Source organism: Engystomops pustulosus, chromosome 1 (genome assembly GCF_040894005.1).
Source record: "Engystomops pustulosus chromosome 1, aEngPut4.maternal, whole genome shotgun sequence".
NCBI lineage: Eukaryota > Metazoa > Chordata > Amphibia > Anura > Leptodactylidae > Engystomops > Engystomops pustulosus.
In genome coordinates, this window is record NC_092411.1 from 244,597,701 (window position 1) to 244,610,794 (window position 13,094).

General features: G+C 37.9%; 1 protein-coding gene across 19 annotated transcripts in view; it reads right to left on the reverse strand.

Moving 5' to 3' along the window:
* The window catches only part of TENM3 (teneurin transmembrane protein 3), a 1,383,253-nt gene that overhangs the window by 58,541 nt on the left and 1,311,618 nt on the right, over positions 1-13,094 (reverse strand). For 11 of the 19 annotated variants that reach the window (XM_072123399.1, XM_072123501.1, XM_072123484.1 and 8 more), the window contains 2 exons: positions 9,193-9,443; positions 7,306-7,328 (listed from right to left, as the gene is read on the reverse strand). In XM_072123399.1, the coding sequence (XP_071979500.1) occupies positions 7,306-7,328; positions 9,193-9,443 (274 nt within the window). The remainder of the gene's footprint in view (positions 1-7,305; positions 7,329-9,192; positions 9,444-13,094) is intronic. The other 8 variants (XM_072123542.1, XM_072123535.1, XM_072123452.1 and 5 more) reach the window with 2 other exon arrangements.

A 13,094-nucleotide genomic window follows, 5' to 3' on the forward strand; every position in this document is an offset into this window, starting at 1 on the left:
GGTCTCCAGTAAACATGGGGCAGATAAACAGATTAAACCCTATAGGGTCTACAGCACTTTTACTGTTTCCATCCGCATCAAAAAGAATCTCCTGCATATTGACAATCAGCGAGACGACAATATTTCTTGTTTACATTTCGCATTCATTTCGCAATTTAATGTCCCTTTAAGTGATATTTCAATTAGCAAATCATTTGCAATATTCCTTTTCATCTGGTAAGGGAAGAGATTGACATATTGACTGTTTCAGTTATGAAACAGATCTATAAATATGGAGATCTGTGAATAGCAGGAAAATGTCGCTTACGACGCTCAACAAAAGGCTGAAAGAAAAAGAGACGTTAAACTTTTCAGGAGAAGGGGGAAAAAATTTAAAGTATGGATGCGCGCAAAAGAGAATAAAAGTGAAGTTTGGATGACTGACAACTATTGTAATACATCCATTAGAACAGTAGAAATCTTTTTCGAAACCTTTGCGGTTGCCATGGTATCCAGATGTAGGTGTTTATGCAATCTTTATTTAATCCCTTCTGTGATAAGATTCTTCTTTACCACTGGCATCTGATATCTTGCGCTTTCCCTGCCTTTGAATAGTTGCGGTGATATATGACTGCAAATGCCATTATCGCTGTAAGAAAGCTTTAATCTCTTTATAGGTGCCAATTACAGTCCTAAGTGATGCCAAGACAATTGTTTAGAATCTTTTTCAGGGGCGTTTTGGGGCAAATGTTAAAGCTACATGTATGCAATCAGGTTCTATACAAGGCACATTCGTTGCAAGTTAAGATTTTCTTTTACTGTACCTTGATATTTTATTTTTTAAATCTAGTTAAAGTTGTTGTCTATTATTAGAATCAAATTAATATATATGGCTGTGGGGGTATATTAAAACAATAAATCTTTTATACTCATCTCTTTCCTCGCTCTCGTTCACCCAGGGTACAGTCCATCACTGCCCGGCTGTGCTGTCCCGGCCACTGCCACACACCTGCTGCAGCAGCAGTTACAGGCTTTAGCAGACATGTGGAAGTGGATAGGACAGCACCGCTTGCCTCTATATACAGAGACCTGGCAGTGAAGGACTCCACAGGAGCTGAATGGCAGCTAGGAGAGAGGGAAGTATGGGAGGGTTTTTTCTTAGCAAAACACATCCCCAGCCATAAATAAATTGTTTTCTTATCCCTGACAACCATTTTAAATTTAGTGCTGCACGATCAGCACATAATATTGTGAAATTTGTAATTTATTTGTTTTACTAATTTTGTGCTGAGCAGTATTTAGATTTGTGTTGTCTGTCACTATCATCCCCTGCTAGTTCAGTGTCTGTATTGTGCATATTAGAGGATCATGTCCCTGGTTTATTATACTTGATTTTGATGGTATAGTGGCAGTCCCCTGGTTAAGTACATGATAGGTTCTGTAGGTTTGTTCTTAAGTTCAATTTGTATGTAAGTCGGAACTGTATATTTTATAATTGTAGCCCCAGACAAAAATGTTTTGGCCTCAGTGACAATTGGATTTTAAAAATGTTGGATTGTCATCAGAACAAGAATTAACAATAAAGCTTCATTACAGACACCTGTGATAACTGTTATAGCTGTTTATTATAGCCTAGGGCTAAAGTACAGTAAATTACCAATTACCAGAGGTCCGTTTGTAACTGGGGGTCGTCTGTAAGTCGGGTGTTCTTAAGTAGGGGACTCTTTGTATTTCCTTTTAATTTAAAAATGTTTAGAATTGGCAATTGACAATAAAACTATCAATAAAATCCAGGTCTAGTTTTGTGTCAGATTTACATCTTCAGCGCATATCCATAAAATATAATCTTTTGGGAACATGTTTAGGAAGTAAAAAGTATAGTAACTGCAGAACCCACACCCATCCTCTTGTAGCGTCTATAATTAACTCAGATATGCTTTATTATGTTCATCAATAAGAAGAGTAATACTAAAATCTCTAAAATGCTAACAAGTACACACAATATCGTATAAATCAAAGTAAAACCATGTTCTAAATGCAAGCGCATTAAAGTGGAATGAACTTCACGGCTTACTTTGAAGTCTTCCATTTAAATAGAATCTTAACATTCAGATCTCAGAAAGCGCTCGCTACTCCCCTCACTCAAATACAAGAACGAGTCGCTAAGAACGGGACGCGGTGTGCCAAACCGATAACGATCTTTGTTACAGTTCTATCCGCCTCCAGCATACAGATTTAACTCTGCCATAATCATTATGCGAGAAGTCAAATCCCCTTCTCAATTTTCATTGCTGAAACACTATTTGGCAGCCTGTGTTGTAAGAAATTAATGGAAAAAAATTAGAGATCCCTATCTATAGTCTACTAAGCCCAACAGATGAATGGAGAAATACACACAGCATTGGCTTTTTTTTTTTCTATCAAAGCAGCAAAGGTAATTAAGTTGCAGAAATTTTTCATCTGATCTGGCTCCCTTTAGAGCAATTGCAAAAAAAGCATATTTTTTGATTTTGCTGGCTTAGAAACAACACAGGCAAGGTATGTGGTTTCTAAGGAGCATTATGACGAACATCGAGTATTGTTCCATTTTATTATGATGAGAGAGACCCGCATCAATAAGAATTAAGAAGACTGCAAAAAATAACAAAATCCTAACATTTATGCTTTTTAGAAAATCTAAGGAGACTACCGTATGGCATACTGAAACCAAATCTTACACTGAAAGGGAACCTGTCAGTGGAAATTGACCTAATTAACTATTACCAGTATCTTGTGAAGCTTCCAAACACTTTACACCTCTCTTTCATGGTCTAATGTGGTGGCATCATCCGTAAAATTTGAAGTGAGTTGTAAATTGGTTGTGATTTGGTGATTTGTAAAGCTTCGAAGTCATAACCTGCATCAGAATGCTCCATCTGCTATGATTGACATCCGGCACTAGACTTCAGAACAGCCAGTAATAGCAGAGGGGGCACATTCTGAGGCGAGGGGAGATTAATTTCAGTGCTGAAATTTCCCCTCCATGACTTTCTACATCCAATTTACTGCTCATTTCCAATTTTTTTTAATGACGTCACCACTTGTGCTTGACTAAAACAAAATGTTGATGATTTATAAGGTTATTAATTTGCTGACAGGTTCTTTTTGAAGTGGTTGTTCAACAAGTTAGACTGTAGTTATGATGAAACATGTGCACTTCATTCCCTTTTTTTATAATAATAATTCTATAGACCCTAGTTCTCTTGATCGCAGTGGATTCCATTGGTTGGTAACATTGCGTAGACTGCACTTGTATGGGTCTACTCTACAGATGGGCACTCCATGTGCTGTTGTATGGATGCTTATCTGAGTGCTCTCAACACTGACAGAAATGTATTCTTGGTTTTTAGAGTGTCTGTTATTGGTTTTTGTAAATTTTTGTATGTTATAGATTTTTATATTTTTGCTTCTGTTTGCTGAGATTCATTGTAAATATTCTTGTTTGCATAACAGATAATGATAAGCAGATCCCGAAACGCAATGTTTGGGTCTGTACTGAACATTGCAGGTTCGTGTCCCCTGGGTTGTGCTTACCCCCTTCACTGTTAAGGCCTACAATTGATGCTAACAATGATGTGCCATCGGCAAAACTACTAGTGGCACATAAATCAATGTGTTGTGAGCTAATGTAATGCCAATACAGGCAGTCCTCGACTTACGACAATCTGAGTTACGAACAACCCCTAGTTACAAACGGGGTCCTCACCCGCGCATGCACTGCCAAAGACCCCGTTTGTATCTAGGGTTGACCCGTTCCTTGGATCGCAGTAGCACTTATCCTGCTCTTGTGTGTGCCGCCGCCTCCTTAGTGATGAAAGCAGAGGGGGAGGTAACTAAGGACGATCTCGCATGATACCGGCGGCTTGTAAAGCGCTTCTATGCGCATAAAGAACAAGCCGCTGGTATCGTGCGACTGCGTCCTTAGTTACCTCCCCCTCCGCTTGTATCACTAAGATCGCGGTTGCGTTATTCCAGCGGCTTGTTCTTTATGTGTATGGAAGCGCTAAGGAGACCATGATCTTAGTGATACAAGCGGATTGGGTGGTAACTAAGGACGCAGTTGCACAATATAAGCGGCATGTTCTTTATGCTCACGGAAGCGCTTTATAAGCCATTGTTATAACGGGATCGGGATCTTAGATCCGACTTACATACAAAATCGACTTAAGTACAAACCGACAGTCCCTATCTTGTATATAGCCCGGGGGCTGCCTGTATAATCATGTGGTCATGGGGAACAATGTTCTTCCCCAATGTGGGTGTTACTGGGGGGTTCAGATCTGGGTGCAGGTTTTTTAAGATCTTTAACAGGTCGGCTCATCACATATTATAGGTCATCCTTTGCTATCTAGACCTGCACTTTCAGGATTTGAAAGTTTTCAAAGATATAATAGATGCCTTTCTAGAGAGTCTGGATATAAAATAATAAAAATACTAAATACTTAAAATTCTAAGGTGGTGGGCGCAAAACATTTTTTTTAAATAGCTGATGCTGATCCAGGGAATAATTCTGCCATATCAGAGACAGGAAGGAATTTTGACCCACTATGGGGCAATTGGCATCAGCCTTGTAGGTTTTCTTTTACCCATCCTCTCGATCAACACTGACAAGTAGGTTGGACTGACATCTTATTTTTCAACCTCATCTACCTTGATACTATGACTATGATTATATGTTTGCTTAAAATAATTGCCCAGACTGGATACATTGTAGTAAATGATCCTTTGTGAGAAGGACTATTTCTCCATGGACTTACAGACTTTACGTGTAAGTAAACAAGAAGGGGAACATTTACTGACAGCAATATAGAGATCTTGATCAGAAGGTATATTAGAAAGTTAAAGAACTTTTTTACCATGGGAATTTGTTCTTTCAGGACTGGACATGCCCCTTAAATGACATAAGTCCATCAGGCACAGCGTATGGTGATTTACTAACAACTGTGTCTTTATTCATTTCACACCTGCAGCCCCTAAGCTTAGAATATTCTTAGCTTTGTTGAACTCTATTACGAAAAATAAGCCTGAAATATAAGCAGCGCCATGTGATTGCTTTATTTCCATGCAGATGGGTCTAAGTCAAAGCAGTCTAGATCTTTGCCTTGGGTGCCAAAATTGCTTGTCGCACTAACACAAGGAATAATCCAAATCTGTAATTCAATGTAATAATAGTAATATACACAAAGTTTGTTACAAAGAGTGAAAGGCAGCGTAGAAAAGCAGCGTAGAATTGGCTACTATTCATTAGACTTGTACAGCATAGAAATAAACAAATATGAAAGATTGTTGTAATTGAAATACTTCAGTGGGATTGTGGGTCCAGTAGAATCTCAGTGCTTAGACTTTGTTCCCCTATAATGTGGATTTGCTAATAAATTCCATTGCTGAACCATTGTAGTTCTGTTGCTTTGTTTGAGTAATAAGACTTAAAGGGAAACCGTCCATTGGATGGTTTTATTCTGTATCGGTTCTCCCTGCACAAGCATGCTTCATATACAGAGATACAGAGCTTATAGAAAGACAGATTGCATAGCGAAGTATAGAACTCAGAATGAGCAGAGATTTAGATTTAAAAAAAAATACAAGCACATGGTCCGCAAAAAAACTGAAAAAAATTGGTAAGTCAGCTCACACGCAAGGCCATAGAAACATCAGCCATGTGTATGAGTCCATAGAGAAACATGGGGACGTGCACTAGCCATTGTAACAATATAGAGAAACACGTCCGTCCCTAGAAAAAAATGCTTGTGTGCAGGAGGTCTTATAATGAAAAGTTATATATACAATCTGCTCAGCTGCTCCTGCTCTATAAAATGCAAAGGACACTATGTACATCTGCTCAGCTCCTCCTGCTCTATAAGATTCTGCCTGCAGATAGGACACTATGTACAATCATTTCAGCTTTTCCTGCTCTATAACATGCTGCCTGTAGCTAGGACACTATGTACAATCTGCTCAGCTCCTCCTGCTTTATATCATGCTGCCCTTAGCTAGGACACTATGTACAATCGGATCAGCTCCTCCTGCTCTATAACATGCTGCCTGCGGAACATTTATATATAATCTGATCATCTCTTCATGTTCTATAACATGATAGGGCATTATGTACATTCTTCTTAGCTCCTCCTCCTGCTCTATAAAATGCTGCCTGCAGATAGGATGCTATATACAATTTGCTCAGCCGCTTTAGCACTATAACATTCTATAAAATGCAATCTGCAGACAGGTCACTTTATCCAATCTGCTCAGCTCCTCTTGCTTTATGAAATCCCGCTGGCCAGATAGGGCAGTATGTACAATCTGCTCCGCTCCTCCTCCTGCTCTATAACATGCTGCCTGTGGAAAGAACAATATGACAGCCAATTTATCTTCTCTTTTTCTTGCTGCCTTCAGATTACATTGCATATCCATAGGACATTTTGCTTTATAAAAACAAGTTACACGTATATGAGAATACAGAAATGCCAAGGCAATAAGGGGGCCCCATGGTCACTGTGAGTAGAGAGGTGATGCTGCCTGCACGTCTCTCTCAATTCACTTTTATGGGAGCTATGAGAATATGTAGAATATTTGGCTGTTTTCTGAATCCCCATAGAAATAAATAGAGAGAGAGAACCCTAAAGTTAAAGCAGCCTTGTCATCACTATAACATAAGACTTGTCTGGGAGTCTTCCTGACAAACAGCAGCTAAAAAGTTAATGAAACAAAAGGAATAAATATTAGATCTACAGAGCTAGGAAAGTGACTGTATATAAAATTCTTCTATGTTACCTGAGCCATAAATACAGAATCTTCTGATAATGGTTTTCCTTTAAGGCTGAGAATAAATTGGCCCCCATTGTATCACTACGCTTTTTTTTTATAAAGGACTTACTGCAGTCTTCGCTCAGGGAGACTTTGAAGAAAACTTTCTTGTTAGGATCACAATCCTGAGTAGTCAGAGACCACAAGGGCAATATAACAAAGTCTCACAGCTGGGGCATGTGTGGAACAAAGCCCTGTCTTCCCATCCTCTTGTACATGATAGAAAATTTTCTTTGATCATCCTGCAGCACCTGTCTCTGTCCGGTTTTGCAGCCAAAACACGGGTCAGCAAACCAGTATGTTTTAATGTAATATTAATTTCTCTTACTTTCAGATAAAAAAAAATACTTGGAGTCCATGTGTTATGTAAAAACCTGCTATGAAAGGAACATCCACCCCTGTCTGACGCATACACAATGGTGCACAAAGCAACGGTAATACAGAAGCCCCTGGACATCACAGTTACCCCTTCTACAGCCTTACCTGTGCCTAAAATCTTTATTTCTTGGTGAAAGCAAGAAAGAAAAGAGAGCAACAATTAATCAAATTCAGCATAAAGACACACACCGTGACAATGGATAGATATGAGTGGGGATGACGGATAACCAAATTTGCATGCCACAAAGTCGGAAACTTCATCAAAATGGGATATTTTAACTATCCATTTTTGGAAAAGTAACACATATGTTATAGAGAGGTTACTTTGATTTTTATTTTTTAGAACATTTCTCAAATTTGGATTCTAATTGCTATTTCATTAAGGTTACATCTATTATACTGAACGAACTGACCCCCCCTCCCCCTCCCTGCCAAAAAAAAAATCAAAGTAAACTCCCATGCTAAAAATATGTAAACTGTACTTGTTATATGAGAAATCCTCTTGCAATGAACAATCAAAGGTCATAATATGCTATTTGAATGTGGGGGGAAAAATACATTTAATTACCTCCTAGGCAGCAGAAATTAAAGAAAAAATACAGTGATCAATTAAAAGTAGTATGACATTATCACGCAAATGTTTCATGTATTCAATGTTTCATCAAAAATATTCATTTCTATCTAAAACCTTTCAATCCTTTCCATTACTTTGTTGAACATTTATTGTTTTCCTACCATATAAACTATGGAAACTATGGAAATGGCCTTGTCAACACTGCCTAGTAGAACATCCCTTTCTGTTTCCAACCAATTAGAGCTCAGTTTTCATTTCTTAAAAACTGCTAAAGAAAAATGTAAGTGAAACTTTGATTTGTTCCAATGGCCAATGAATACGGTGACTGTTACATAATATTGAAAAATTAAAGTTCCTAATTCTTTCATTTTTTTTTGAGAAATGTTATCAGTTATATCCTTATAAATAACAACTAAAATTTGATTGGTCGCTAAGGGTAACATTTATATTTATAATCATTTTCACACACTTCTACTACTACTACTACTACTAGTAAAACAACAACTACAGCTACTACTGCTTTTATTATGGAGCTTTAAATGGCATTTTGAACACAGCTCCAATGTAACACCACTGCAAGCAGCAAGAGTTACCACTAATATCAGATATATCACACGTTTCCTTCATTATTATGGTGTTATTAGTGTTTTTCTAATGCAGCTGACCATAAGAATTAAGCAATTTACTTCTGTTTTTTGGGTATTTTAAGAGTTAACTAAACTAAGAGTTGACAAACATGATGACGTCTAACTGACCCTACCGACTAATAATTGGGTCTGTTGGGTTTTGCCACAGTATATGTCATTTTGACAGGATGTCTAGGACTCCATGTTGTGTAATTCTACTGATAGGAGCTCAGAAGGAAATATGGGCAGAGCCTTAGGGTCTATGCACATAAACATTGTTTTTGGCCTCGTGTATTTCAATGGGCTCATACACACATCTGTGGTTTCCATGGCCCTGTGTATTAGCAGACTTTTTCCAATGTCACCTTAAAAGCCAACTACACACAGGAAACAAATAACAGACCATGAATTACACTATTTTGTGTGGAGGTAGCCCAGGTTTGTAGCTAGCTAGTCTACAATTTGCCTCATATGTCTCCATACAGCTAAAAGTGCAAACGTTCCAGCCTGGAATCAAGGTCCCTTAGCCCTTTAATCTTCACCTGCGTCATGTTAATGTGTAGGCAAATCTGTCAAACTGGGTCCACCCATTGCTTCCCTAGGACTATGATGTATGGTGGACCATGGTGGAGTTAAACATTGTATATTTCCAAAACACAAACCTGGCTACATTCACTTTTTATTTGTAGTGTATATCATATAAATTTACAATGTATATATTTATATAATTCTTTATTTTCTCATATTGGAAAAATGTTTGTAACAAGAAAGAAATGAGCAAAGAAGAACTTACCTAAGCTCCAATACACTGGTCACATTCCCCGAGGGGAAGATACGACGGATGAAGTTGAAATCTCCCACGTACAAGCTTCCATCTATTCCACAAGCTAACGCCACAGGGGCAAGAAGCTTGTTGCCATCAGCCTGGCCATTGCAACTCGGACAAGAGATGCTACGTCGTCTGCCATTGCCCATAAGACTGCTGATAACGGGTGGCTGCTCGGAAATAAACTGGTTCTCTCCATTGCCTTTGTAGAGGATACCTGAAAAAAGTAAGACATAAAATCTTCTTGTCATTTTGGATGCACAATAATAAATATATAGACCAAAGTAATTCATGAGAACATGAAGTATAAAGCTATGCTATTTAACGGAATTAGAAAACAACACATGGCTCATTGCATTAGACATACCGCTGCCTCGCTCGCCATGAAATGACAGGTTGTGTACACGGCGGAAGGTCTAAATGAGTTTTGCTGTGCAGGTAAATCTACAAACTGCAGTGACATCTATTATATGTACCAGGGGTTTCTATCACTGTTATACATAATATAAATTATACAGGTTTTACCTGTCATATCTTTATTTTAAAGGAAGTCTGTCAAGACTCCTAAACCGATTTTGCCGAGTAGGAGAATTAACATGCACAAACTAAAATAGCAAAAAACAAATAGTCCTGTTTTTGAGGTTATGCACAGCAGCAGTCAAGTGCACCAGAGCCTATAGAAAGCAGGAAGTGCTCCTTTTTTTCTAGTATCATTGCCTAATGCCAACACTCTGGTAGTAAATTTGATTTTTAACCTCTTCACTTGCAGGTTAATTTGCATATCCATAGATAAATTAATGTGTTTGCATTGCTTTGCTACTTTGTGACCAAAGTTTTTGCCTTAATTAAAACCTCCTACATGACAGTACAATAAAAGAATCTCTCAATCTGCAGATAAATAAGTATCTTAAGGCGGGGGATACGCAAATCTATTTATTGGCTGTAACATTCAGAACAATCCTGGCACTTTTCAGGCTTAGATTTAAAGGGGTATTCCGGGAATATGAACATCTGGTACAAAAACCCATAATGCTATAAATAAATAAATGTTACAAAACTTAATGTCACAAAATGGAGCTTAAATAGTTTGATTTTATGGTTCAGAAAATTTTATGGCCTCTCCAAGATGGCCACCCCTGGAAACTACAAGTCCCAAGATCCTTTAGTTCTCAGTAACTCCTCCTCCCTCTTATGCTCTGCTCCCTGTGATGATATAACAGGTTTTCTTGCTCTGTTACCATAGTAATGATGTGTAAGTGCCATCACCAAAACACTGGCCATACTGGATGCAGTGCAACTAACCGACTACAGCCAAACATAGTGGTGATCACGTGACCTGCCCAGGCAGGTGCAGGACATGTGATGTGGACATGTGACCAGTGGCCATCTTTTGTCCTGTGTATGCTCTGCAACGGACCACGCGGAGGAAATTAACGGACTGATTAAAGGGCCAGTAGCATTTTAATTCTCCATTACAGTCTATGTCAACGGCATTTTCTGCTAAGGGGAGCAAAATTTTAAATAACAACTCATTACACATTAGCTTATATTTTAAGGACCCATTTGTATATGAATTATGCTGATTGCTGGAATACCCCTTTAAATTTGAATCTTTTCAATTTCTTTTCTTTTTAATTTGCTTTGGATGAATGTTTCAAATTGGTGTCTACCTACTGCTGTCATCCACCCCAGAGCTAAGGGAGGGAGAATGAAACAATCTCTAAAAGATTAACAAAACTAGATAGGAGCTTCTACTTTTATAGGATTAGAAGGGGTTAAATACCAATTTCCAGGACAATTGATATTGATATCGGATCAGACCAATTCAATCATGAACAAAATCTTTGAAAAAATACCACAAAGCTTCTAGGAATCACAACTAGTTAAGTGTCTGACCCTGCGGTCTAGGACTGAGGGCACCCCAAAGCTAATCTAATGTTTTGCTGTAGCCTCCATATTCTATGTCGTAAAGGTTTAACCTGCAGTCCATTCACTTTTATGGAACATCTGGCACAACTACGTGCAGCAATACAACAATGAAGTGAACACCACCTCGCCCACATGGACTGTGAATCATCCAGAGTACAGAACCAGGGCAGAAGTGGAATACTAGAAGCAAACTTTAACCCAACTTTACATGGATCAACACAAACGTAAGTAAAGTTGAGGTTTCCTCAACTAAAAGATTCCAAAATTTCTATGCGTTCTTAATCATGAAAGCGCCCCCAGGTCTGCATTAGGGTGCTGAAAAACAGCTTTGCTACTATACTCAAATGTTGTTAACTAAGACAAGAAGTCAAGTAGTCTTTTTCATCAATAATAAGAAAAACTTTCAGTATAGAAGTGCTGGATAAGAATCCTTCACCACCACATCCACAGATTATCAAAAGGAACCTTTTTACACAATTATATTGCTATCAACAATTATTGTGCTGTTCTCATCCCAAGAATCTCAAATGAGTAACAAGTGAAGAGTCCGTGAGCTTTTCAGAAGGCAGTTTATTATCATCTACTGCTTAGTTAAATGTATTTATAATGATAAAGTGCTCTTTCGAAAAAGTATATATATATTTTTTTTTTAAGTACCAATCTATGAAAATATGGAGACTGTTTTATATCTGAAGTACATTACGACATCTATATGAAAAAGCACTTTATAGCAGAAAAGATGCACGGATTCTTACAAGGTATAAGTGGCTTATGCATCCACTTACTGTATTAACCCATTCAAACCCATCTACATGTATGCCACTGAACGTCTTGCCTAAAACCTCCATGCGATATACCAGTCTGGCATGGTTCCATAAGTTTAAACACCGCTGACCTCTGACACCTCTAACCTATGACAGAGAGAACTTCCTTCCCATTAAAAACTTAATTATAAACACTGTTGAAAAAATGCATTGAAAAGGTACAATTTCAGCAATATCTATGTTAGTGGAAAAATGAAAACCTTTTCCCATAAAAAAATGTTTTATTTCACCAACTTCATAAAATAAAGTTCAAAGGTAACTTGTCATCAGAAATTGACCTAATAAACCACTACCAGTATGTTCATAAGCAGCTTTCATGACCCAGTGTGGTGATATCATCCAGAAAATCAACTTTGAAGTGAGATGTAAATTGGTTGTATAAAGTCAAAAAGGCGATGCATTGCTAAAATCTGCCTCCTCCCACCAGTAAAATCGTTCCCTAAAACTTTTTCTTTCTGCCTTTGTGACAAAATCTGCAGTTTCCCACACTCATGGTGAAATGTTCCATGCAGTGCGAGGGACAGCATTCCGGTAAGTACAGGAAGTTGACAAGGAGAGGACTTCCTGTCTGCTCAGGCCAAGATTTGAAGAGACACTGAGCTGTCAATCAAAAGAAGGAATGGGGCTCATACATAGGTTGGGGAAAACATGACTCTTCTATTCAGAAATTGACTCTGGTCTACTCAATTGCATATAAAAAACTGTTGTAATTAAGGTACATTGCCTTAGGTGATATGGGGAGGACTTTTTACCCTTACTGGTTTAAGGGGTATTATTCTGGTGACAGGTCTTCTTTAAGAACATGTCCATACTGGGATTAGAATACTATTTTACAGATGCCTATTTATATGTTATTTAGATGCTCATCAAGCAGTAAAGGGAATGGTACAAGAAGGAAGAAGCAGAGGTCACTAGATATGAATATTTACTGTACATATGACAAGATCTAATAAATAGATTTTGTTGTGGAGCAAAATAAAAACATTTCTGTATTACAATTTCACAATTATAATTAGGGTGTCCTTTTTTTCTCAGATTGATCTATAAATGCTCTTATTTATCCGCTCATTACAATGTGAAGGTGATCTGTGGCAGGATATTGATTTGTACGAACT